The sequence below is a fragment of the Lissotriton helveticus genome, chromosome 11 (genome assembly GCF_964261635.1).
Source record: "Lissotriton helveticus chromosome 11, aLisHel1.1, whole genome shotgun sequence".
Lineage (NCBI taxonomy): Eukaryota > Metazoa > Chordata > Amphibia > Caudata > Salamandridae > Lissotriton > Lissotriton helveticus.
In genome coordinates, this window is record NC_136072.1 from 793,702,949 (window position 1) to 793,728,386 (window position 25,438).

The window sequence follows — 25,438 nt, forward strand, 5'->3', positions numbered from 1 at the left end:
AGACTAAGGTCTGAATGCTCTGTATCCTGGCTGGACTGGGATACGCCAGAGCTGTAGATGTGTCTATGGTAGCTCCTAGATACTGATGAACGTGCGAAGGCTCTAGGTGCGACTTGGTGTAGTTTATGGTAAACCCTAAGTCGTGGAGTGTTTGAATTGTTTGCTTTGTCTGTTGGACACATTGACTGAATGATTTTGCTTTTATGAGCCAGTCGTCGAGATAAGGGAAGACATGTATCTGTTGTCTTCTGAGAGGTGCTGCTACTACTGCTAAGCACTTTGTGAAAACTCGTGTTGCTGTTGTGACCCCCGAATGGAAGGACTTTGAACTGATAGTGCTGTCCTTGTATGACAAACCTTAAATACTTCCTGTGAGCAGGATGTATAGGAATGTGAAAGTAGGCGTCCTTTAGGTCTAGTGTTGAAGAAAATCGCCTTGTTGTAGTAGTGGGAGTACTTGTTGCAGAGTGATCATGTGAAAATGATCTGATTGTATGTAATGGTTGAGGGGCCCGAGGTCGAGAATTGGTCGCAGTGTCCCGTCCTTCTTGGGGATTAGAACGTACAGGGAGTAAACTCCTGTTCCTCTAAATGAACTACTTGAATAGCATCCTTTTGTAGAAGTGCTAGAACTTCCTGTTGAAGCAGAGTCATATGGTCTGTAGACATTGGACGCTGCCTGGGTGGTATGTTTGAGGGGGTTGCTGTGAGTTCTAGGCAGTAACCATGTTGGATAATCTGTCTCACCCACCTGTCTGTTGTGATGGAATTCCAGACAGGTAGGAACTGTGATAATCTGCCCCCCACAGGAGTGGAATGCTGTAGGGGAGACAGAGGGAAGTCACTGTTTGGGAGTGGAAGAGGAGCGGTTGTTGTTGTTACCTCTACCTCTTCCCTTATTATTATTGCCTCTGTATCCTCCTCTAAAGTAGCCTTTGTTAGAGGAGGTCTGTGTGTGCGTCTTGAAAGATGATGTTGTATCTGCACCGGTTTGCTTAGAGCCTCCTCTATAAAAGGAGCGGCAAAAAGAACTTCTAGTCTGAGTGGATTGTAATGCACCCATAGACTTAGCTGTGTCTGTTTTCATTTTTTCCAGTGTATTATCTACTTCCGGCCCAAACAATTGGTTCTGATTGAAGAGCTGGTTCAAGATGGTAGTCTGTACCTCTGTTTTAAACCCTGAAATGCGTAACCACGCATGTCGTCTGAGTATAATACTAGTATTGACTGCTCTGGATGCTGTGTCAGCTACGTGTCAGCTACGTCTAGTGCACATTTAATTGAGGCATTAGCTTGTATGAGCTCTGTTGCCTGATCTTTGTATTGATCTGGGAGGTGCTCCATGAGTTTTTCTAATTGGTCGTAGTGAGCCCTGTCATATCGTGAGAGCAGGGCTTGTGTATTTGCTATGCGCCATATATTTGTAGCCTGCGCAGCAATCCGTTTCCCCGACACATCAATGACTTTGGATTCTTTGTCAGGTGGGGGCGTATCACCAGCAGTCTGGGAATTAGCTCTTTTCCGTGCATTAGACACTACTAAAGAGTCTAGTGGCAGATGTCCCTTAATATAGACTGGATCAGATGGTGCTGGCCTATATTTCTTTTCTATTCTTGGATTTAACACCCTACAGCGTACGGGGTCTTTAAATATTTCTGGAGCATGTTTAATGACTCCTTTAATCATGGGTAGTATTTGTGTAGACCTTTGTGACTGCTCAAATGTATCGAGTAAAAAATCCTCATCAATGGCATCAGAGTGCATTGAAACCCCGTGGTAAAGGGCAGCTCTATTTAAGTGATGATTAAACCCAATAATGTCTTCTGGAGGGGAAGGTTTTGTTGGGTAAGACTGAGGATCAGGAATGTCGGGCACATTGTGTGGTGGGAAACCATATATATTGTCATCTCTAGGGTATTCTGGATTGACATCTTCATCTACAGGGTATGCATGTGGCTCTGGTATGTCGTTTCCCCCACCTAGATCATACTGCTCATCAGTGTGGTGTGATGATGCCGGAGATTGAACAGGTGAAACTGTAGGTTCAATGTACGGAGGGGAAGGAGAGGAAGGGTGCATTGGAGAAGTTGCACAATCCTTCTTTTTGGCAGGGACCCCAGGTAGAAGTGGTGTGTCTGCTAGTCTCTTCTTGTAAGGAATAGCTTCCACATGTCCAGTTTTTGGATTGATATGGACTTTCCTTTGCTTAGGATCTGGTCTAAACAGTTCTTCTTCTTCTACAACCTTCTTCGGCGTCGATTTTTTCGGTGCCGATAGGGGTTGTTTTGTGTTTTTTGCTGTAGGACGCGTTACAGAGTCCCGTGGCAAATTTTTCGGGGCCGAAGATGGTTTCGGCTTGGTAGGCTTGTTAGAGGACTTGGGTGTCTCTGAATCAGGCCTTGGAGTCTTCGGTGCCGAGGTTGGAGATTTTTGAGTGGAGACAGGTCTCGTTGGCCTTGAGGCGTTGGACTCTGGCTTTCCATCTTTATTTTTGGAACCGGGAGGTTTTGGAGCCGGAGCTTTCTGCGGATCCGGTACAGTTTTCGGCTTCGGCACCGATGCATTTTTTGGTTTGGGTGCCGAAGGGTCTTTGTCTTTGGGCACCGAAGGGCGTTTTGGCTTCGGTGTCAAAGAATCCTTCGGTGTCGAAGGATGAGTGTGCTTCGGTGCCAATGGAAGAGGTGGAATTGGCACATGTGGTTTTGTCGGTGCCAAGGCACCGGAAGGCGTAGTTGTTTTCCTCGGAGCCGAGCCCGAAGGCGGGGCGTCTGAGGGTATATTTCAGTCTCGACTGGGCCCCGTGGGCGGAGTGCTGACAGTTGCCGTTGGCTTGGGTAGTGTCTGTTGTGCAGGGGCAAGAGTACTCACTGGTTGACGAGATGGAATCGAGTCATCTGAGTCCTCTGCCTCCGATATGATCTGGAAATCAGGCGAGTCTTCCTCGGCGACGAGTGGGTCCTCGTCGTCGGAGATGTCTTCGAGGGGATCTTCGCCTTCGGAGATGTCTTCTTCGACGATCTCCTCCTCGAAGATGGCCTCTGGTGCTGGTGCTGATCTCCTCATCTCGTGTCGACGTGCCCTCCGATCCCGAATGGTCTTTTTCGATCAGAAGGATGCACAAGCTGTGCAGGTCGACTCGTCGTGTTCCGGTGACAGACAGAGGTTGCAGACCTCGTGATGGTCGCTATGAGGGAATTTTGCTCGACATACCGGGCATCTCTTGAATGGAGTTCTGTCCATGAGTCGTAGGCCACACAGCGCCGATAGGCCCAACAGCCCGCGTCGACGCACCGGAATGTGGCTGATGGTGTCGAAAGTATTCTATTCGATGTCGATAAAGTTTTACAAAGTTTTTTCGCTGCGAAGTTGCTGGAAAAGTCTTTTCTAGCCGGAGCGGAAAACTTTCATCCGAACCCAGTGGCGGAATAAAACAATCTGAGGATGGAGTCGATGACCATGCGCAGTATTGTCCAAGGGAGAAGTCGCCTATCTCGTGACTACAAAGACTTCTTCCAAGAAGACAACAACCTGCAATCATCCGAGCCCAACACCAGGTGGCGATCTATTGCAAAAGTGTACGATCTGCAGCTCATATGCCTTGAACATATGTTTTCTTGAGTATTCTTAAGTGACGGCTTCGGTTGACAGCCAGGTCACTAGGGTGAGTTTGTTTTTGTTTGTGAGCATCGCCAGGGGATGGAATTCAATTTTTATGATTTCAGATGTTATAGTTCATTGATTAAAACCTTGGTCATGTTAATTTATATTACACACAGGGCTCCTACTACAGAGGTGCCCGAACGGCGTGCCCGTCCTTGCTGAGGCACCTAGCTCCCAATAGAGAGGCGAGTCAGGCAAGATAATACAACACATACAATTGCAGCTTGAGTCACCCGCAACCAATGGGTATACTGAGCTACTGTCACTGGTGTCCACATAGTCCCTACTGTTTGACGTCCACTTCTCTCTGTATTTCTTGTCTCCCTAGGTCCTCATACAACCACTACACGTTGCTTGATATGCAGTCTTTCCTGAGTGGGAGCACATTAATAGAAGCACCATTCAGTGTAGATATTATACACTTTTTCACGGTTTTTCACACTAATCGGTCCTGAAGAATTGCCACGGTATCCTAATGAACCAACAGGGCAAGAAACATGTTGACCCAGAGAGTAGAGCACAGTAAAAATTGAATAGCCCTTGCCAGGGTAGTGCCTCTCCATTTGATTGACTTTTTAATGAGGTGGATTACCAGCCTAAATTAAGATTATTGATCTGGACTATCCAACCTCTATTAATTCTAGCACACACTCACTGCACGACACTATATCTACACAACCCATGGGCCACATACCCCCACTTCATCATACGGCTAAGGAACAAAAGATCTCCGACAAAGAGCCCCTTCGCGGGTGCCCGTTGAGCATTGCAGCGCCGGCTCAACGAGGAGCAGGTCCATATGATGAAGCATGACACCTAGCTTGCGGGGTGTGTGAGGACCCTAGTTCCCGCAAAAGCAGGATTCCCCCATCCCACTTCCTCATTTTTAAACCCTCAGACCAATCCCTCCACCGCTAAACAGTTGGTGAGGGACACTCACCCCAGAGGAACAGCTTGCACTTCTTGTATTCACCATAGTTCATTGTGAGCCATTAGTTTAACATTGTTCCTCTTATTTTAAAATAAGAAAACTGGTAAAGACCTTTATTAAGGAGATATAGTACATTGTTCGTACATTTCTCTTTTTCTCATGCAATGAACCATTCAACGTATCTTCTATTGTAGGCCCTTGCTAGTATTGTGTGGGGGCCCTGCATGCTGGAAGGAACTTTTATAATTTGTTTTCCGCTTCAGACATTTACTGTTAGGATTTGGGAAGTTTATGCACAAACCTTTGTGATCTTTTTGACCCAGACTCATCACTTGCTCCATATTTTTTTTTGGGTGGAGTTTTACATAGCGCAAACTAGACCCAAAGGTATCATAGCGCTTTACATGAGCACCAGTTACGTTCCAGACGGACACATTCATTTTTTTGTTAGGCACAGGGAGAGTAAGTGATTTGCCCAGAATTACAGAAAGTTGAGCGCCCATGCCGCGTATTGAACCCTGTTCCCCAGCTCCGATTATAATGAGGGCCCAGCTGTCACTTAGGAGACCACCGGGACTCATCGCTACAAAGTATAAGCTTACGGGAGGAGAACATCTTGTTACCCATACGGATTATGGACTACAATAAACAAATGTCTCTTGAAGGGGAAAGTAGGTCAGCCTAACTATGCAAAGCTCTTCAATGATAATATAGAAGTGACTCAGCAGTGGGCCAATTTTCCCTCCTGCCTGCTTTTTTAATAGTTTCAGTTTCAGCATCTTTTAATCGTTGTTTTTTTATATCCTACCACAGTATTAATACAATTTTCAATGCTGCTATAGACACACAAACCCGTTTTTTATTGATGTTGGTTTGTAATGGTTTTTATTAACTGTACAATAAAGTATTACCTTACCCAGCTCCGAGGTCGACCGCCCTAGTTGTTAGGCCACATTCTCTTCCCGTATAACTATAAAAAATGGGGACATAGTGATCCTAATGTACATTGACAGTGGCTATGTCTGACTAAACCATCACTGGGAAACTAAGCTCAAGAGACCCTGAAGTGGTTGGAGGGTAAAGTGTGAAAAGAGTGGCTGCTTCAACTCCTTGCTTGTGATTGGTGCTCTTACTGGAAGATCAGTGATGGTGGGAACATATAGCCAAGGCCCGCCTGTGAGAAAGAGCGAGAGCTGAAAAACATTTTCTGCAGTTCGTGTGTTGTGTTTTCTGTAGATCAGTACCTGCAGTGGAACAGTCAGCTATGCGTAATACAAGGTTCCAGACGTTTCTTTGAATTGACGCTGCAAGACCTCTTTGCTTCCCTATATTTAGGAACAAGAGGGATGTAATGTGCCTATATTACATTACAATGCCTAAAAGAGAAAATTACATCACAGAATAAGACTTTTTATTGCAAAGATTCGTCATGACTTTTGAAGAATGTGGTATTTAACTCTACATAATGCTGCTTAGTCGTGTTACTCTGCCACTCACTGGACTTTGTTACAGGTTTCCCACAAGAGAATGGTCCATGGTTAATCAGGATAATTCATAGCACTTTATCCTGATTCTCTGAGAAATCTCACTAGGAACTTGGGGTTAAGTCAGGTTTTCAGGATATTCTTGGTGCAGTGTCTTTCTGTGACTGAAAACATCAGTCAGATTTACAGCAAGATTGACTCACCCTTCCATACTTCCAAAACATTGGTAACTATTTTGCCTGTAAATTACAGGACTTAGAAACTGCCACATGCAAAATGTAGCGCTATATTTAAGGCGTAAATTCTCTTTTTCTTTCCAGTCTGCCCGATTTTAAATTTGTGAATTCTAGGTCAGAAGGTCATGAACATATTCCACACAACCTACATTTGCTGTTGGTGGGTTCTTCAGTAGCTTGCAATGCATAAAGGCAGAAAGATGGAATTACATTTTTTGCATTTACTATTGTTGTTGGCTTTTGACGCGCTTCGGAGAGCGGTCCCATCTGAGTTCAATGCGCAGAGACCAGCTGATAAGTTGCATGATTGTTTTACCACTCACAATTTCCTCTTCCTAAACGGATTTTTGTATAACTCATATTCAGTAAGGCAGCAGGCGGACTTTGTGCATGGTTGGAAGGGTTGGCAGTGCGTGCACCCGCCCCTTTTGTTCCTTAAATCACTGGGGCGTGTGTCAATGTGTGCATGACTATATTCTTGCTTCAGGCATAAACCTAACTTTACACCCAGTTTTGCTAGTCACTGTTCTTGTTAGAACAGATTCACAATTACTTTATAAACCTTGCTGCTTTCTCAAATTTGCTTGAAAATGCACCATTTGCCCACTTTTTTTTCAAAATTTTCTCTGGGGGGAGAACCCCCCCTTCGGCAGTTCGGGTTCACTTGCTACGCTCGTTCAGCAGCAGGCGGACTATGTACATGGTTGAAAGGGTTGGCAGTGCGTACACCCGCCCCTTTTGTTCCCTAAATCTCTGGGGCATGTGTCAATGCGTGCATGATTATATTCTTGCTTCGGGCACTACCCTAACCTTAGACCCAGTTTTGCCAGTCACTGTCTTTGTTAGAACAGATTCGCAATTGCTATAGTAACCTTCCTGCTTTCTCAAATTTGCTTGAAAATGCACCAATGGGGGGGCATGGGCAGGCGCCAACGAAGATGGCCGCCTAGTTGCTTAGCTCCGCCGAGACCAACTTTGTCCCTGGCGCCATCCGCACAGTATACGATCCGAGACACTTCTGCCTGAGTGCCCCAGAACCCTGGGGAGGAGCGCTGCCGATTGCGGTGTCACACAAGCTCCTACGTGGCGCAGAACGGTTCACCGGCCGCCCAACACCTGCGGCTGCGACAGACTGCGAGAAACAGAGCCCTGCGGCCGCAAGACTCATCACGAGAGGCCCCGGCTCGAGGTCTGGCCGGGACAGTAGGGGCGGAAAAAGCAAACGGAAACAGGACCCTCTGGCGCAGCACCGTCCCCGGTGAGTGAAAAAGAAAGTCTCGCCGCGCACACCATCTACTATCAGAAGAGTACGATCGGCCTCCCTGAGGAGCGCCCGGTCCCCCCGGGGCACAGAGCCGCGAGACAACCGCTGGCACCACCATTTTGAGACGGGCCTGGTGCCGCCGATACTAATTACTGCCTTCACCGGAGACCTGGGCGGGATTGGATAATCGGCGGGGCCGCCTGTTGGGGGCCCCGGGGCCGGCTAGCGGGCGGAAAACGTGTTCAACTTTGGAGGCGGACAGTCCCTCTGGCGGCGACCCGAGGGAGCGTGGCTGTGATCGATGCACCAATTAAAGGGGACCCTAGACCATACACCACTTTTTGCGGCACGGTGAGGCAGTGCTGATAGATCCCAGAAGTGCGCCTGGGCGGGAACAGGAGCCCATAATACCCTCATTTGCCCTGATGCACTGCTGGCCGGCGTGCTTGGTGCCGGTGGCGGAACAGTACATAGTCCCCCCATTGTCAACACTTCCGCAATATCCTAGGCCCTGCACCGGGGACTCACTTCAACGAGGGACGACACCGCAGGATATCACCCGGAACTTTTTAGCTCGTGTGGGGTCAGACGACATATTTGGGGCCTGCGGTCAGCCCAGACGGGGCAAGCGGCGCCACTGAGACACAGGACTACTTTGCCAGCGTGCGAGGGAACCCGCACACAGACTGCAACCCTGCAATATGAGGCCAAAAGGAGGTACTACTCCTCAAACTAACAAACTTGACAAGTATGCGGTGTCTCTGGGACAGGTACAGGCGGGTACCACTGTCGATGACCAAACAGCCCAAAAGGAGCCATCGCTAAAATCGATAATGACGGCGATCCAGGTCATGGGAGCCAGCCTTGAAACAAAAATGGACAAAATCTCGATTGAAATGAACTTGCTCCGTACAGACCTGGACAAAACCACTGAAAGGTCTAAAGTCAATGAATCGGAAATCACTACGCTCAAAGCTGCCTCAAAAACACTAGAAGGCCGCATAAACGATTTGGTGCATCAACACCGCCAGATGGCCCTCAAGCTCGAAGATCAGGAAGGGAGGGCCAGACGAAGCAATATACGAGTGGTGGGAGTACCGGAAGGAACGGAAGGGCCTAGCGTTGAGTTGTTCCTTGAAGACATCATTCTAACCCACCTCCAGCCGAAGCGCCTGTCCAAGATTTTTACGATCGAACGAGCACATCGCGCTCCGATCCCGAGGCCAAAACCTGGAGCCCCACCAAGGACCATCATTGCGAAAATCCTGAACTATAGAGACCGGGACGCCATCCTTCAGGCGGCAAGGCAGAAGGGCGATCTACAATACGAGGGAGCGTCGATCCGGTTTTTCCCTGACTTCACGCTCCACGTCCAACAGGAGCGGCGGTCATTTGCTGGGGTAAAGGCAGCCCTCCACGAGAGAGGCATCAAGTACATGATGTTCTTCCCAGCAAAATTGAAAGTTATTGCGGGTGGCAAATCCCTGTTCTTCACGACACCTGCGGAAGTCCAAAACTGGCTTGACAGAGAGGGCCCACCAGAGCAACAGCGACGAGACCGTGGCTCCTGGAGGGAGAATGGCAACACATCACCAGGCTCCGCTGCAGAGAGACTGGAGGTGGACGAACAGAGCCAGCACTCATGGCGCTCCAGATCAGCCAGCCCTCGAGACAATACAGCACGGTGACGGCGGCTGGCACGAGTCAGGAACCCTGCTGAACTGTAATGTATACTTAATGCTGGGGGTTGACAAATGCAGCTCCCGATGGGAGCCACTGTTGTATCTATTGTCTGTTTAGCTGACAGCCCAAAGGTGCCTTGACTGCTCCGCTTCAGGGACATGCCGATCCATGGGGGCAAAGTTGGCGTGGCGGCTGGAGTTGGAGCCGGCTCCCGCTTCCCCGACAAGAGTTCTTTTTGCGGGAGGGGGACGGTTCTTACCCACTCCCGGGGGGCTTGGGCGAAAGGCGCTCTGCTAATTGGGGTGGTGGGTAGTTTTAAACCCAAGGAGCAGGGGGCAGGGAGGGTGGGGAACGGTTGGGAGAAGGGAGAGAGTCACGTTGGACTAGGGTTAGCTATAGGGGATCAGACTGAGTTTCCATTGAAATGTGTAACAATCTCTCTTTGCACTGTTTGGGAATGCCGGGGAGGGGGGCGGGACGGGAGGTTTTTACGGTCACACATTGATACGTTGAACAGAGTCGAGGGATGCACCAGAATGCACGGAGATGTCTTCTCACACAGTAACGGATATGGCTAGGAGATGGGATAAGAGTCTTAAGGTCCTTAGCTGGAATGTTAACGGGCTGGGTGACAGGCTCAAACGGACTATTGTCTTACAATTTGTTAAACGCCACCTCCCCGATGCAGTATTGTTGCAAGAAACTCATTTGATGGGTAACACGTGCCAGGCCCTCAATAGATGGGGATACACTCTGGCGGTTCACTCCGGCTTCACATCTGGCTCCAGAGGCGTGGGAATCCTGCTACGCCGTTCCCTGCCCCTCCTCATTGACCACACAGAGTCAGACCCACAGGGCCGCTTTGCAGCATTGTCGGGGAGGGTCGCAGGTTAAATCTGCTTTCCACTTATATCCCACCTGGTCTTCAAACCCAATCCTACACGGACCTGGGCAAACTCCTACTCTCCCTCCCTGACGGTCAGCTGATCATCGGGGGAGACTTCAACGCAGTGGTCTTGGGAACCTTAGACAGACACCCACCCAGAGACACACCGCAAGGGTAAAAATGGCTGGCTGACTTCTTAGAGGCCTTTGGGTTGACAGACGTGTGGCAATTGACGCACCCCACTGACAAGCACTTCACGTTCTTCTCCGGCCCGCACCACTCCTTCTCCCGCTTGGACTATATCCTAACTCCACTACAGCAAGATACAGTCATACGAGACGTCACACACCTAGCTCGGGGTATCTCCGACCACTCACCAGCCTGGGCACACATTACGGTCGGGACTAGACGAGAGGGCTGCATAACGCCAATAAATGCCTGGTATCTCAAAAATGAGGAGCTCAGGAAAACGCTGACCCTCTCTATAACTCGATACTTCGAACAAAATGTCGGGTCGGTGAGCTCCTCTGTAACACTGTGGGAGGCTTTTAAAACTGTGCTTAGGGGAGAGGCCCTGTCGGCAATCGCTGGCCGCCGCAAAGACAGGGAGGCGCAGATTAATTCCGTTGAAACAGACCTAAGGGCGCTGGAAGAGGCTGCACGCTCTGACCGGGAACCAGGGACGCAACATCAGTTGCACCTTAAAACAGCGGAATATAGGGAGCTGGTGACGGAGGCGGCTAAAACCGTGGCTAGAGATAAGACAGGCAGGATCTATGATCAAGGCGACAAAGCTGGCAAACTTATCGCATGGCTTGATAAAAAAACAACAGGTGAATAAAGTTGTACCCGAAATACAGAGTGCTTCGGGGGCTGTGGTGACGGAACCCCGTGAGAATGCCGCGGAATTTGCGCGGCATTTCCAGCAGGTTTATAGTAAGGGGTCAGACCGCCCGGAAGAAGACTCTGTAGCCTTATTGGCAGACATTCGGATGTCATGCCTATCAGACGTTGATCGGGACGCCCTGGAGGTTCCACTCTACATAGCTGAATTGGAGCGTGCAATCAAAGACCTTCGCCCAGGTAAAGCTCTTGGACCGAACGGTCTCCCAATTGAGCTTTACAAGCTAAAACCGGAAGCCCTTAGTCTACACCTTAAGCACATGTTTGAAGATAGCAAAGCGGCAGGATCCCTGCCGTGAGACCAACGCCTAGCCACTATTGTGGCTATACCAAAAGAAGGGAAACCGAGAGAGTCCAGCTCATCGTACAGACCTATTTCACTGCTTAACGCAGAGCCAAAAATATTAGCCAAAACTCTCGCCAGTAGGCTTCAATCGGTCTTACCCACTTTGGTCCACCCAGACCAATCGGGCTTCATGCCCCATCGAAACACGGCGCTCAACCTTCGTCGCCTCAATGGTGTGCTAGGGAGCTGCCACACTTTACAAGAAGATGCGGTGGTGGTTTCACTTGATGCCACCATGGCATTTGACACCCTAGAGTTGCCATACATGATGGCGGTGCTCCGTAAACAGGGCTTCGGCCCGAACTTCATAGCATGGGTCCGTCTCCTCTACACGGAGCCACTAGCCCAAGTGGTAGTTAACAACAAGGTCTCTGAGGTTTTTGCTCTGGAGAGGGGGACCAGGCAGGGCTGTCCGCTCTCCCCCCTCCTGTTTGCACTCTCCCTTGAACCACTTGCTGCATGGATCAGGATGGACGTATATCTTAAAGGGATACGGTGGGCGGATAGCTGGGAGGACAAGACCTCCCTATATGCTGATGACATCCTCCTCTGCCTATCAAGACCCCGGAGGTCCATCACGGCGACCCTTGATATATTTACGAGTTTCGGGAAGAATTCCGGGTTCCGGATCAATTGGAGCAAATCTCTCCTCTATGTCCTCAATGGTAGCCCCCCCCGGGCTTCCCAGTACTTGCCTAATCACTGTGGCGGGGGACGGTTTCAAATACCTGGGAGTCTTTGTCTCCACAGACAAGGCTAAGATGTACGAAAGAAATCTACTACCACCCCTTAGGCGGGTCCAACGTGACTCCAACACTTGGCAAAAACTATCCCTGCTGGGCCGCGCGGCCCTTTTTAAAATGATGGCCCTGCCGAGGTTCATCTACGCCCCTCAGAACTATCCGGACCGGGTACCGAACTCTTACTTTGTAGCCGTAGAAGCGGCACAGCGTGACCTCCTCTGGTCAGGCACGCCTAGAATAGCACTACAAAAACTTACATTGGGATGGTACGATGGAGGGATAGCTCTCCCGGATATCCGCAAGTACTATTGGGCCGCGCACCTCTCTGCGATTAACCAAGGAACATACAGCGACTGAAACGACCCAGGTTATGGGATGGACAGATGGCTACTCCCCGGGGGTAACTATGAAGCAGCACTCTATTCTAGACCCGGTAAATACCTGCTCACAGGACCAACAAAACACTTGGTGCAAATATGGCACATGGCACAGCGGAAACGCGGTTGGTCCAATACTCTCACCATGGCCACTCCATTATGGGCATCCGAAAAATTGGGCAACTTGGGACGAACAAAGGGTTTCCGGAACTGGGACCTTATCGGTATCTCCCAAATTAAAGATTTATGGGGTCCCAAAAGGGTCAGATCCTTCACCTACCTGCAGGAAACGTACGAACTAGCACAAACTGAGTACTTCAGGTATATGCAAGTCAGACACTCCCTCCAGACTAACATACCGCCAGGGACCACACCCTCACAAGCCTCTCCACTCGAGGACAGACTGCTGGATGGGCACATGCCAGAACACGCCATCTCCCTCACATATAAAAAAACTGATAAACAATCCCCCTGACTTACTCCTGTCACTTAAGGGGAGGTGGGAAGCAGATGGGCTTGAGATTGACGAAGAGGAATGGATAAGCGCGCTGGCCTCCCCTAAGGAGGTGGCAATTTCGTCTAGACTTAGGCTCATTCAACTCAAAATACTACACAGGGTTTATCTCGCCTGCACTAGGCTACAGTTAATGGGAAGAAGGGGGGAAGGGCTTTGCAGGAGGGGCTGCGGTGAGACGGGCTATTTCTTTCATATAATATGGGACTGCCCAATGGTGTGAAGGTACTGGAGACGTGTGGTACACTGCATGCAAGAAGTATGGGGGGTAGAACTACGACCAGAGGCTAAGAGATGCCGCTTGAACATCTGGGAGCCAACAGACCTGCCAGCGAAAGGGAAGCTCTGGGTTATGCTGGGGCAAGTGGTGGCAAAAAGGAACATCGCGCGATTATGGGGTGCTCCCATTCCGCCAAAGCTAACTGAATGGAAAAAAGACATGGACTGGTGCATGCTGCAAGAAAAGACTGTATATATGGCGCGAGGGTGCCCTAAAAAATGGGGGGAGGTGTGGTCATGCTGGAACGAATTCAGAGGTAACATCTGTGAGCCTCCTCAGACTCGCCGTTCCGGCGTGGAGACTGTAGATTGAAACTGTTATTCTCCAAAAGCCGATTTGCCTGATGCTGTGTAACGTATTATGAATATATTTTTCTGGTGCACGTTACTGACTCGAACCTACAAATGTAATGACCGTCCTTGTTCTATGTAATCTGCAAATAAAGAGGGTTTTTAAAAAGAAAATGCACCAATAGCCCACTTTTTTTTCCAAACTTTTCTTGCGGGCATAGAACCCCCCCGAACCCCACTTAGGTGGTTCGGGCTCACTCGCTACACTGCCTTACTGTGTCCCAAAAATGATGCATCGCCAAAAAGTGTGATTTATAAAAAGGGGGTAACCCTGTGTCCCTCAGAACCTGGGTATAGGCGATTAACAAACAAAGCGGTTCTGTTGGGTAGCAAGAAAATTTCTTTGGAAAAGGCTTAGAACAGCTCAAAAGACAAGCAACAAGCACACAATCTCTGATGTACAAAGTTTTTATATATATTAAAAACCGAACAAAGGACAATATCCAGAAATTAATTCATTTCCTTACATTCCTAGTAATTGCATAGACTTTGTGAAAAGGTGACAATGGTGATTAAAGTGACAAGTGTGATGTATACAGTGACACTTATATACACAACAATTATTTACAAGGGGCGGTGTGGGGTTGGATTGGAGAGGAAGGGGGAAAAAACGAGGTATTTTTTGTCGTTTAAGAGGCTACTTGAAAAAACTGGCCTCTTAAACGACAAAAAATACCTCGTTTTTTCCCCCTTCCTCTCCAATCCAACCCCACACCGCCCCTTGTAAATAATTGTTGTGTATATAAGTGTCACTGTATACATCACACTTGTCACTTTAATCACCATTGTCACCTTTTCACAAAGTCTATGCAATTACTAGGAATGTAAGGAAATGAATTAATTTCTGGATATTGTCCTTTGTTCGGTTTTTAATATATATAAAAACTTTGTATATCAGAGATTGTGTGCTTGTTGCTTGTCTTTTGAGCTGTTCTAAGCCTTTTCCAAAGAAATTTTCTTGCTACCCAACAGAACCGCTTTGTTTGTTAATCGCCAAAAAGTGTGTCACCAACATGAAAAGTTTGGAAAGCTGTGTGCTCCAAGATCTAACACGTCCACTGTACTTCTCGGCAAAGGCTGAGGCTGTCTCACTCCTCCCTTACGCAGCAGCTGCCCTCCGTCAGTTGGAGCTGCAGCACGAGCCAACATATACAGCTCTTCATTTAACTATTTCTGTGGGAGCGACTGCCCTGCAGCACTTGAGAACCGGCCATAAGAGTGCTGTGTAATTAATGTACGTTAACCAACACCTCGTCACTATTCTCACTTTAGCACATCCATGTGAAGCGGAGTCCGAATCCCCAGGCACTATCAGTCCCCAAACTGTTTTAAACTCCCAAAAGAATCAATGTTAAAGGTGAGCCAGACTGAGGCCAGCTTACTTGCCTGGTGCTTAGAAGCTACAGACCCTGTGAGAGGAACTAAACCATGGTAGAACCTTTATTTTTATCGCCTACTTTTCTTGGCTGTTTGGGCGATTCATTGCTATAAAGAAATAAACAAGAAAAATAAACCTATTTCTCTACCGGCTCCACTGGTCTCCTGTAGCTAAGCTGAGATAACTGGTCTTCACCTAATAGGAAGGACCCGTTATATTCTGCATTGGTTTTGGGCCCTTGGTTTCATCCGTGTTGAACGATGGCTGAGCCTTGCACCCTTCTTAAAAGATAACATAGATCATGTGACTGAATAAAATGTAACCGTATCCGGTGTAAATGTTATTGCTTATCGCCAGAAGTTCTACATATTTTTATCGACCAATTGTCACACTTTAAAATGCTGCCACAAAAGTTTAAGCTGTATATAAATATATTGTATATATATATTTTTTTTTTTTTGCATGACCTACAGTACTATTTCTGTACTCTTTCCAGGACATGTGGAGAATTCTTTATGGTTTTCTAGAATGCCTGCCGACTTGAAAACAGTGTTTTTACAGTTAAAACTGTACAACAACTCTATCATTGAGGAAAGCGATAATCTTATTTAATCAATTACATTGTTAGTAGAGGCGTCTATTCATGGCAGTAACTACTAGATGGCAGTGAGTCAAAGGGAAATCCACCACATAAAAAAAACAAAAAACAAGGGAGGGTGAGACAGGCAGGGGAGCGAGAGTAGAGCAATGTCAACAAGCGCGCGCGGCCACACTAATTGGAAACAGATGGCGCCTGCGCGCCGCTGCTTTGTCCCGCAAGGTGGATACTACCACAAGCACGAGTGCTTGAAAAGTGCAGGCCAATTTCTAAAGGTCATCTCCTAGGTTTGACCTAAAAATGTTTGCCATAGCTACACCTAGGTTCCCTGTCTATACACTGTTGGGATAACTGAATGAGCAAACGTTCCCACTACACTCTTGTAGGGCTAAACAAATTTCCTTAGCATCAAGTGCAGGCTCACAAGCAATCACAGCTCTCTGAGGGACGACTAGACCTCTAGAATAAAGGGAGAGACTATATAGAGTATGACACGTGTTACTAATTCAGAAAATAACAACAGTTTTAGAAGATAGGACAGACGAATTGGACTCTTTTTTTGGAGTGCTAGTCCTCTGAATTTAGGGAGCTTAAAAATTCATAGATAACTTAGAGTACTCCCATTTATAAACCCAGATCGCTTGCAACTGATATTAAAAGAGCAAACTACCAGGACAGTAAAGTTGAAACTCATTCCCAAGGAGCTAACACAGCAAGCTAGAATATGATCGGTTGTGACACCACAACCGATCCCAATCCGATGGTTAGGGAAGTATGGCAGGGGTTTGGTTTTACTAGGTTGGCATTCAACTAAGTAATAGTTAATTTGTTTTTGCCTTTTAACATCAAGGCATTAGCTTGCTGGCCTTTTGGATGTATGTGGACTTAACGTATTCTAAAACCAATAAAACACATACATGTTAACTCATACAGATACTGCTATCTGAACTCAAAAGACTTCATTAGGTTTACAACAGTATTTCCAAACAAAGTTTCAGTTCATGGGGCACAGATGCCACAAAAACAAAATACATTATTACAACTTTACTATGGTTAGCTCTATTTAGAAATGGTCTATGGGTCTTGGTGTCCTGCTTCAGATACCAGGGGTCCAGTATTCCACAATCTGTTAAGGACCAGCTAACGACCCAACTAACTTCAAAATCGTGCACATGGCTAGATGCAGTAGGGTCCCTGGCAGTGGCAAACCTTTGGGGACCTTATCTCGAAAATGGCCAGCAAGAGTCAACTTTTTCCACTGCCTAGGGCATGGAAAGGACTGGGACATCCAATGAACTCAACAGGCTTACCACTTTCAGCTGCAAGCAGGACTTAATGGCTATGGACCAGCTACAAACCGAAAGTCTGAGGAACAGTAAAGGTTATTAAGATGTCTCCAATATTTATTCAAGTTTGGGGATATAGACAGAACGTTTTGGTCAGCCAAAGTCTGGTTTGTTTAAGGTTCAATGCCATGCAGTTAGGAGTGTATCAGTTTCTGCAGGCTTCTGGTGCAAGTAGTCACAGCCTAGGTGTTCAGATTGAGGTTTTCTGCACGTTTTAGGTTCTTCAGGATAACCCTGTTATTCATCCTGGAACCCTGAGTGTGGTAATTTAGGAGTACCCCTTGCCTTGAGAGACTAGATCTAATAATAAAATGTTGAGCACAGCCAAATGACCTCCAAATGGTCAAATTCAATGTGGGGAAAACACTGGGATAACTAGGAAAAAATTAAAAGGGAAGGGTGGCACAGCTTTCCTAGGCAAAACAAAGAGATATTCTGCATATGCAATGAGGTATTGTGGCACACAATAAGAAAAAAAACGTAACCTTTAGTCTATAGGTTTAATACAATTAACCATATTTTCTCCACTTGGCAGTGAATAATGGGCCAGATATTGGCTGAACAACATAATGGAATAGAAGTGGATTTGAGGTTATGAATGGGAAAGTGAATAAGTGAGCTGCCACACAAGGTGCATACACATAGCTGGCTCTATCAGTTTTCTATTGCACAAGATTTAAGAAAGAATTTTCGTTCCATAAAGGTGACCTTAAAGCCTGATGCTACCTTAGCATTAGCAATACCTTATCTACTAATAATAGACTCACAATGTTCAGTGACAGAGCATTAGGGCAAGCGTATGCAGTCTAACCTCAGTGCTATTGATAATTCTGCACCATACCTGCATGAAGACAAAGGATACAGCTGGTGAACTTTTCTCTCCTGGACATAAACATGTCCCAAAAAGGAGATGTGGAGAAACAATGCTTCAGTGTTGAGATCAAATGTACGACCTAGTCTGTCCAGCTACTTAAATAATGAAATAGGAGTTCCATGCAGTTGAGGACTGTATGATCACTTGAACTTACCAACTGTGAAATGGTCCTCCAGGAACAGATGCATCTCATGCAGCTCCCTCATCATGGCATGGTCACCAAAAGTGAAGTATGCCACATCCCTTCTTGCCTCTGCAGCCGCCATAAGTTGCAGAAGTCCTGTGGATGCCGGAGACCAACAAAACATGGCATGTTAATCTTTCTGCAGTGAAGTGCAAACATTGTCAGCGACTGTGACAACAGTTCAGTGTTTGTTGGTGAGAAAGAAGAGAAAATTACTTACTTTTGGTTACTGTATTGCTGGTACATATTGTATATTTTTCCAGGCTCATCTGTCTGTGTCTATCCTCCAAGTGCCAGAGTTTTTCTTCAGCAACAGCTCACCAGCAACTCCAGAGAGCACTATGTGACTCTGCCCATCCAGATTGTGAAGACATTGGGATATATAAGACTCCAACTGTTTTTCTGGTGTCAGTTCACGGCCTTGACAACCACAATTTCAGCAGACATTAGACTTGCACATGTTTGGGAGGAGGGCAGTGGTGAGGAATCTGTGAAAGATGTATTATCCACGAAAATTGTTGTTACCAAAAGTAAGCAACTTTTTCTTCAGATGGATACTTTTTCCTGCAGATTCAGTACATTGTGAATGAATCTCAAAGCATTAACCCTCTGAGAGGTGGGACAGTAAAGTACAGACTAACCAAACATGTGATGCATCACAACCCAGGCAATGTATTCGTTACGACATACAGGGATATGAGACGACAATATTTTGCAAACAAATGCAAGGATGACCAATGGCTGCCAAGCAAGTGGCAGCTATTGGAGCACCTCTGGGGAAAGCAATCAAATGGGTACGAGGGCAAGCTGGGGGGGGGGGGTCCTTCAAGGCCAGGGCATAGCAGATCTTTATGCAGAGCATAACCCAACACTGAATCATCCACTTGCTTATCAAATTACTCTTCACTCTAGCCAAGACCACAAAGAGCCAGTCACCCACTCTCCACTAAAATGCGCATTCAATGTTATAACGTATAGTTTCTTACCTGTGGGTGTAGTTTTGCAGCTTGAAGACTTTCTGGATTCACTATGCTGTGCATTATTCCGCCATCTAGTAGTTGGGTCCGAAATTGTAGTCTTTTCTCTCTTTTTTTCCGTGGCCCAGGTAGGCATCGACATCCCACCATTTGGTGTCCTTCGTCATGTTGGCGGGCTTCCTGCGGAAGCTCCCACCTTTCGTAGCCATCTTCAGATTATTTTTTCTTTTCTTGTGTTATTATTGTCTTTCCTCTAATTTCTTAATTCCAGTCCATTTTTTATTCCCCTTCCTCCTTTCTCATCTTTCTGGCGGAGGAGGGTGGGTTCGCTAGTGAGTCCAGAAAGTCTTCAAGCTGCAAAACCACATCGACAGGTAAGAAACTATACGTTTTGCAGCGTGAATCTTTCTGGATTCACTATGCTGTGCATAGACTTTGTAGCGGTTTGTCCTTATTGTGGTGGCTGGGTGGAAGATGAGCACTGGTTACTGAAAATGTGCTGTAAGACCTTCTGTCCCACTTGCACTTCCTTGTTCATTTGAATATCCACACAGAAGTGCTTCGTGAACGTGTGCACTGAAGACCATGTTGCAGCTTGGCAAATGTCTTGAATTAGTGTGTTAGCTAGAAACGCAATTGTTGCTCCTTTCTTCCTCGTGGAGTGAGCATAAGCTGCTCCTTCTAACTGTTGCCCAGCTTGTTTGTGGCATAGTTGTATGGTTTGTGCAATCCATCGAGCGGTCATTGACGCACATGTCTAGTTGCACGCTTTTCTGCTTCATAATATTTACGATGTTCTTTTAATAGCTTTTAACGCTGAATTTGACTATTTTACTATTTGTACTTTGTATGTGTTCTTGCCTGCTGTGTTCTTGGCTGCTGTGTTCTCGCCTGCTCACCTTTGCTGGTCTCTTGTAGCTTCCTTCGCCAGCGCCCCGGTCCACCACGGGTTTTCCCGCTTGTTGTGGAGGGCGCGGCACAGATCTAAAGTCACTTCCTGATTGGGGGTGAAGGTCACGAGTCGGGTTAGCGGTCCAGCGCTTTCCCTATTTAATGCGCATGACAGGCTCCGCGCGCAGAAGGCAAGCCCGTCTGCCCCACAATCGCGCCAGGGATGCTGCCTCGTCTGTCGCCTTCGCTCAAGAAAGGACTTGTTACTCTAGAAATACCCTGTTAGGACTTAGACCTATAGCCAAGATGTGTCATCATACCTGCGCCCCTGAGGCCCTCCTAGATAGAAAGTATGGCGGGTGACCAATCTGTAATACTAAAAAGGAGTCCGATTTGAAGATCCTGACCGATTTCACTGTCATTAAGTCTGCCTCTAACCTGAATGTTGAAAAGGGTTTCTTATTAATGCCAGATCGTTAGTAAAAAATAATATTGCTTTTAGAGACTTTGTCTCAGCTAGAAACCGGACCTGGATGTTTGTCACAGAAACCTGGGCTACGGATGCCTCAGGACCTGACCTGGTCGATGCAATACCTACCGGATATGCTCTGTCCAGGATGGACAGAGTAGGCCGCCGAGGAGGAGGACTGGGAATTCTGTAGAAGGATTCTCTTATCTGTCGTACCCAGACCCTCTCTACTCCCCCTGATCCTTATCAGGCCTACTAATTTTCTATCAACTTTCGTCCATCAGTGTTTTTCTGGTCTTTTGTTTTATAGGCAACCAGGGCCTAGATCCTCTTTCAGTCAGGATATTACTAAACTGATGGAGCCATTCCTTGACAGGCCTAACATCACTCTTCTTGGGGACTTCAACTTTCATCTGGAAAATATGGCATGCAGGGATACTCAATGTATCTGGAAACTCTGGGTTGCTGCGTTCTGGCCCAGTTGGTGGAAGGCCCTACTCATCTGGCAGGGCATACCGTTGATGTTTTTTTTCCTAATGATCCTAGGTTGAAGGTGGGACATCCTGCCCCACTAGTGTGGTCAGACCATTTTGCTGTGCCGCTGGACCTGTATGTTCAGTTGGCAGCACTCCCTTCTTCTGGTCCTAGAAAGCAGGAGATGAGAAGGAATTTTAACTCTGTTAATAATGAAGTACTCTCCCCCTTCCTGAATAAGCCGGAGCCTGCTGATCCGCCGGCCGCCAATTCGGCTGCTCTGGGAGCTATCGCGCATTCTTCTAGGAGCAATAGATACTCTGGCCCCTCCTAAGAGGCATTATTCAGCGAGGAAAGGTCCTTCGGCTCCCTGGTTCTCAGACAAACTTAGACTGCTGAGACAAGGATGTCGAAAACAGGAGAGGCTATGGCGGGTTCATCTAGATCCTTCTGAGAAAGAACGACATAAGCAATGCTTAAAGAAATATAAATTAGTCATCATGGAGGAAAAAAGAGCTTATTTTTCCAAAGTCACAGCTTCTCTTAATTCTTCTAGAGACCTTTTTAAGATCATTGATTCCCTAACTTCTCCCCAGGTAGTAGATCCGATTGAGGGATCTCACGATCTGTGTGACAAAATATCTGCCTTTTTTCATGCCAAAATCCTTGATATCTATGCTGCGCGGGAATCTGCAAATTCTTGCATTAGGCCTCCCACCCTTCCTTCCACTCTGGTGGTTACGAGTTTGCCTGGTGTGCAAACTCCGAGTCGTCTGTCCTTTCCCCCCTTGTCATTTGAGATCGTGGACCGGCTTTTAGATAGTACTAAGTCGGGCTCTCCTTTAGATCCGTGCCCGCTCAAAGTGCTGAAAACCTGCCGGGAAGCGGTCATTCCACCTCTCATGAAGGTTATGAATCGTGCCATTTTGGAGGGAGTTTATCCCTCCCTATGGAAGACGGCAGTTATAAAACCGCTTCTGAAGAAACCAGCCCTAGATCCAGGCATCTTGAAAAAAAATTGCCCCATCTCCCTGCTTCCCGCTCCCTCAAAGATGTTGGAGGCCTATCTTAACCTCCACCTCAGCACCTATCTTAAGGACTTTGTCCTTTTGGCTAGATCTCAACATGGTTTCAGGAGATACCATAGTACGGAGACTGCCCTTACTGCAGTCGTCATTAATGTCCGTTCCCAGGTTGACAAGGGCCATACTACTCTCTTGGTCCTATTGGATCTTACTGCGGCCTTCGACACTCTGTCTCCCCTTATACTGGTATTACGTCTTAGAGAGATAGGTGTCGGGGGCCCTGCCCGGAGTCTTCTTGCCTCCTTTCTTAATAAAAGAGAACAGAGAGTGAAATTGGGTAATTTCCTTTCTGCCTCTAAACCCTTGAACTGTGGGGTTCCTCAGGGCTCTTCATTGAGCCCCACACTCTTTAACATCTATGTGGCCCCCCCTTGCAAGGGTGGTGAGATCATTTGGTTTGGAGGTGCTGTCTTACGCAGACGACACCCCAATAATGGTCTCTCTCACTCCTTCAGTGAAGGATTGTACCCAGAATTTCAGGAGCTGTATGGAGGCTGCCTCTCAATGGATGGTGCAGAACTTCCTGAAATTGAATGGTGAGAAAACCGAGGTACTGATTTTCGGGAGTAATCAGGAAATTTGGTCCAGTGACTGGTGGCCACCCTCGCTTGGGGAATGCCCCTGTCCAGTCCATCACGGTAAGAACCTGGGGGTGTTAATGGACACTGCCCTTTCCTTCAATCATCAGGTAAACAGGACCGTCTCCACCTGCTGTAGGATTATCAGGATCCTCAGAAAGATTTCCCACTATCTTTCTCCAGATGCTCGTAAACAGGCTACGCTGGCATTAGTTTCTTCCAGACTGGACTATTGTAATGCCCTTTATTTGGGCATCAACAAGAGTCTAATCCATCGTCTTCAAATGGTTCAGAATGCTGTGGCGAGGCTGGTGTTGAATCTTTCTAGATACGCCTCTGCCTCAGCTGCGCGTAAGAACTTACACTGGCTTCCGATGGACCGCAAGATCACTTTTAAAGTTCTTTGTTTGACTCATGAAGCCTTTTATGGCTCTGGTCCGGAGGGCATCAAGTCACTTGTTCACCACTACACCCCTAACAGATCTCTTCGATCTTCCAACAAAAATCTTCTAGTTGTGCCTAGGTTTGCCACGGCCACATGGGGTGGTAGGGCGTTCTCCACAGCGGCGCCCAGATTGTGGAATTCTCTCCCTCTAGAGCTTTCAGGGCATCCCTCTCTCCTTCTGTTTCCTAAGGACTTAAAAACCTGGCTTTTTTCTGAGGCATATCTGTAAGGCTGTCCCCTCTGTTCTTGTGTTGGATGTTCCGCTCTAGCGCCTTGATGCCCTTGGGCTAAGTTGAGCTCTATAAGACCACATTCATTGATTCATTCATTCATTGTGCAATGGTATTCTTGGTAACCAGCCGTCCCAAGAAACTGCTTGCGAAGGAAACAAAGATCTGCTTTGTCTTTCTGCACTCCTTTGTTCTTTCTATGTAGTGCATCACTGTCCTTCTGGCGGCGAGTGTATGCAGCGCTCTCTGTGCTTGTGGTTGGTTTTGGAAAAAACTAGGTATTTGGATTGTTTGGCTGATGTGGAACCGGGACACCACCTTTGGCATGAAGTGTGGGTCTGTTCTCATTACAATCCTATCATTGTGTATTTGCAGGTATGGTTCTTAGTGTAAGAGCCTGAAACTCACTTACTCTCCATAGTGATGTGATAGCTACTAAGAAGGGCATCTTTAGTCTGAGCATGCGCAGTGTAACCTTGTGCCTGGGCTCGAATGATGCCTTCATAAATTGTGAGTACTACGTTGAGGTTCCATGCTGGTGCTGGCATTCTGTTTAGAGGTGCGATCCTCTGCGCCCCTTCCAGAAATCTCTTTACGACTTGGGAGGTGAGAAAGCTCTTCCCCGTTTCTCCTCTAATATAAGCCACAATCGCTGCTAAGTGTACCCTTAGAGATGCGTATCTTAGTTTGCTTTGCAGCAGATGCGTTAAGTATTTTAGCACTGTTGATTCCCTTGTGATTTTTCTTTGCAAATTCTCCCTAATGCACCATTCTGAGACTCTCTTCCATTTTGCTACATAGCATTTCCTTGTGGTAGGCCTGCTTGCCTCCCTAAGCACTGCCATTGTGCTCGCTGGTAGCTTGTGGTGTGCAAACTCTAGGACTTCAAGAGCCAAGCCGCCAGGCTGAGGCTCTCTGGTTCTGGGTGTAGCACCCTTACGTTCAACATTATTAGCAGGTCCCTTCTGTTTGGGAATTTGTGCGCTGGTGCCTGCCCCATCTCCACAACTTGCGAGAACCATGACTGTCTGGCCCACTGACGTGCTATCAGTATTAGTGTCATGTTGCTGATCCTGCATTTGCTGAGTACCCTGTGTATCAGTGGGATCGGGGGAAAAGCGTATGCAAATGTCTTTGACCAACTTATCCATAGCGCCTTCCCTTGTGACCGTTGGTCTGGTTGTCTGGATGCGACGTGTTGGAATTTTACATTCTGGTGTGTTGCAAATAGGTCTATTTGCAGAATACCCCACTTTTGGAATACCTTCTGTAATTCCTGTTTGTTGATCTCCCATTCGTGTGATGCTGACGTCTGCCTGCTGAGTCTGTCTGCCACCACGATGCCCTTCCCTGGGAGATGTACTGCTAGTAGGTCTATCCTTAGTGGGATGGCCTGTGACCAGATCTCCTGTGCTAGGCTTGATAGCGCTACTGATTGTGTCCCACCCTGCTTGTTGATGTAGAACATGATCGTGGTGTTGTCTGTTTGGATCAACACCCTGTTTCCCTACAGCTGCTTTTGAAAAGCTTTCAGGGTTAGTAACACTGTCTTCAGTTCCAGGTAGTTGATGTGCTTGACCGCATCCTGTTGCGACCATAGCCCCCTCACCTTCAGTCTGTTCATGTGCGCGCCCCACCTCAGCTGGGAGGCGTTCATTGTGATGGTTACTGTTGGAGTTGGTTGTGTGACTGGCTTCCCATGTGATATGTTTTGTTCGTTCCACCACGTTATTTCCTGATGCACTGCGTGTGTGACAACTACTAGATCTTCCCAACTCCTGGTTGCCTGTGACCATTGCTGCTGTATCCATTCCTGGAATGGCCTCATGTGTAGTCGAACATTTTGGACTAGGTGAATGCAAGACGCCATCATTCCCATCAGCTTGCTCTCCGTCCTCACTGTCAGAACTTGCCCCTTGCGGTAAAGACGTGTTTCCTTCACTATCGCCAAAGTTCTCTTCCTGCTGGGGAACACTTTGGCCTGTATGGTGTCGATCTCTGTCCCTAAGAATATCTTGACTTGCTCTGGCTCTGTTGACGATTTCTCCCAATGAATCGAGAAACCCAGTTCTGTCAGTGTTAGTATGATCTGCTGGATGTGCAGTCTGCATTGATCGTACAAACTTGCCTTTACGCGCCTGTCGTCAAGATATGGGTATACATGTATCCCCTGCCTTCGAAGGCGTGCTGCGACAGCTGCTAGGCATTTTGTTAACACCCTTGGGGCGGATTTTAGTCCGAATGCCAGTACT

At 47.3% G+C, this 25,438-nt stretch overlaps 1 protein-coding gene across 1 annotated transcript in view; it reads right to left on the minus strand.

Moving 5' to 3' along the window:
* LOC144791946 (poly(ADP-ribose) glycohydrolase-like) overlaps positions 1-25,438 on the minus strand; it is a 478,778-nt gene that overhangs the window by 40,402 nt on the left and 412,938 nt on the right. The window contains exon 15 of the mRNA XM_078666771.1: positions 18,008-18,133. Within this exon, the coding sequence (XP_078522897.1) occupies positions 18,008-18,133 (126 nt within the window). The remainder of the gene's footprint in view (positions 1-18,007; positions 18,134-25,438) is intronic.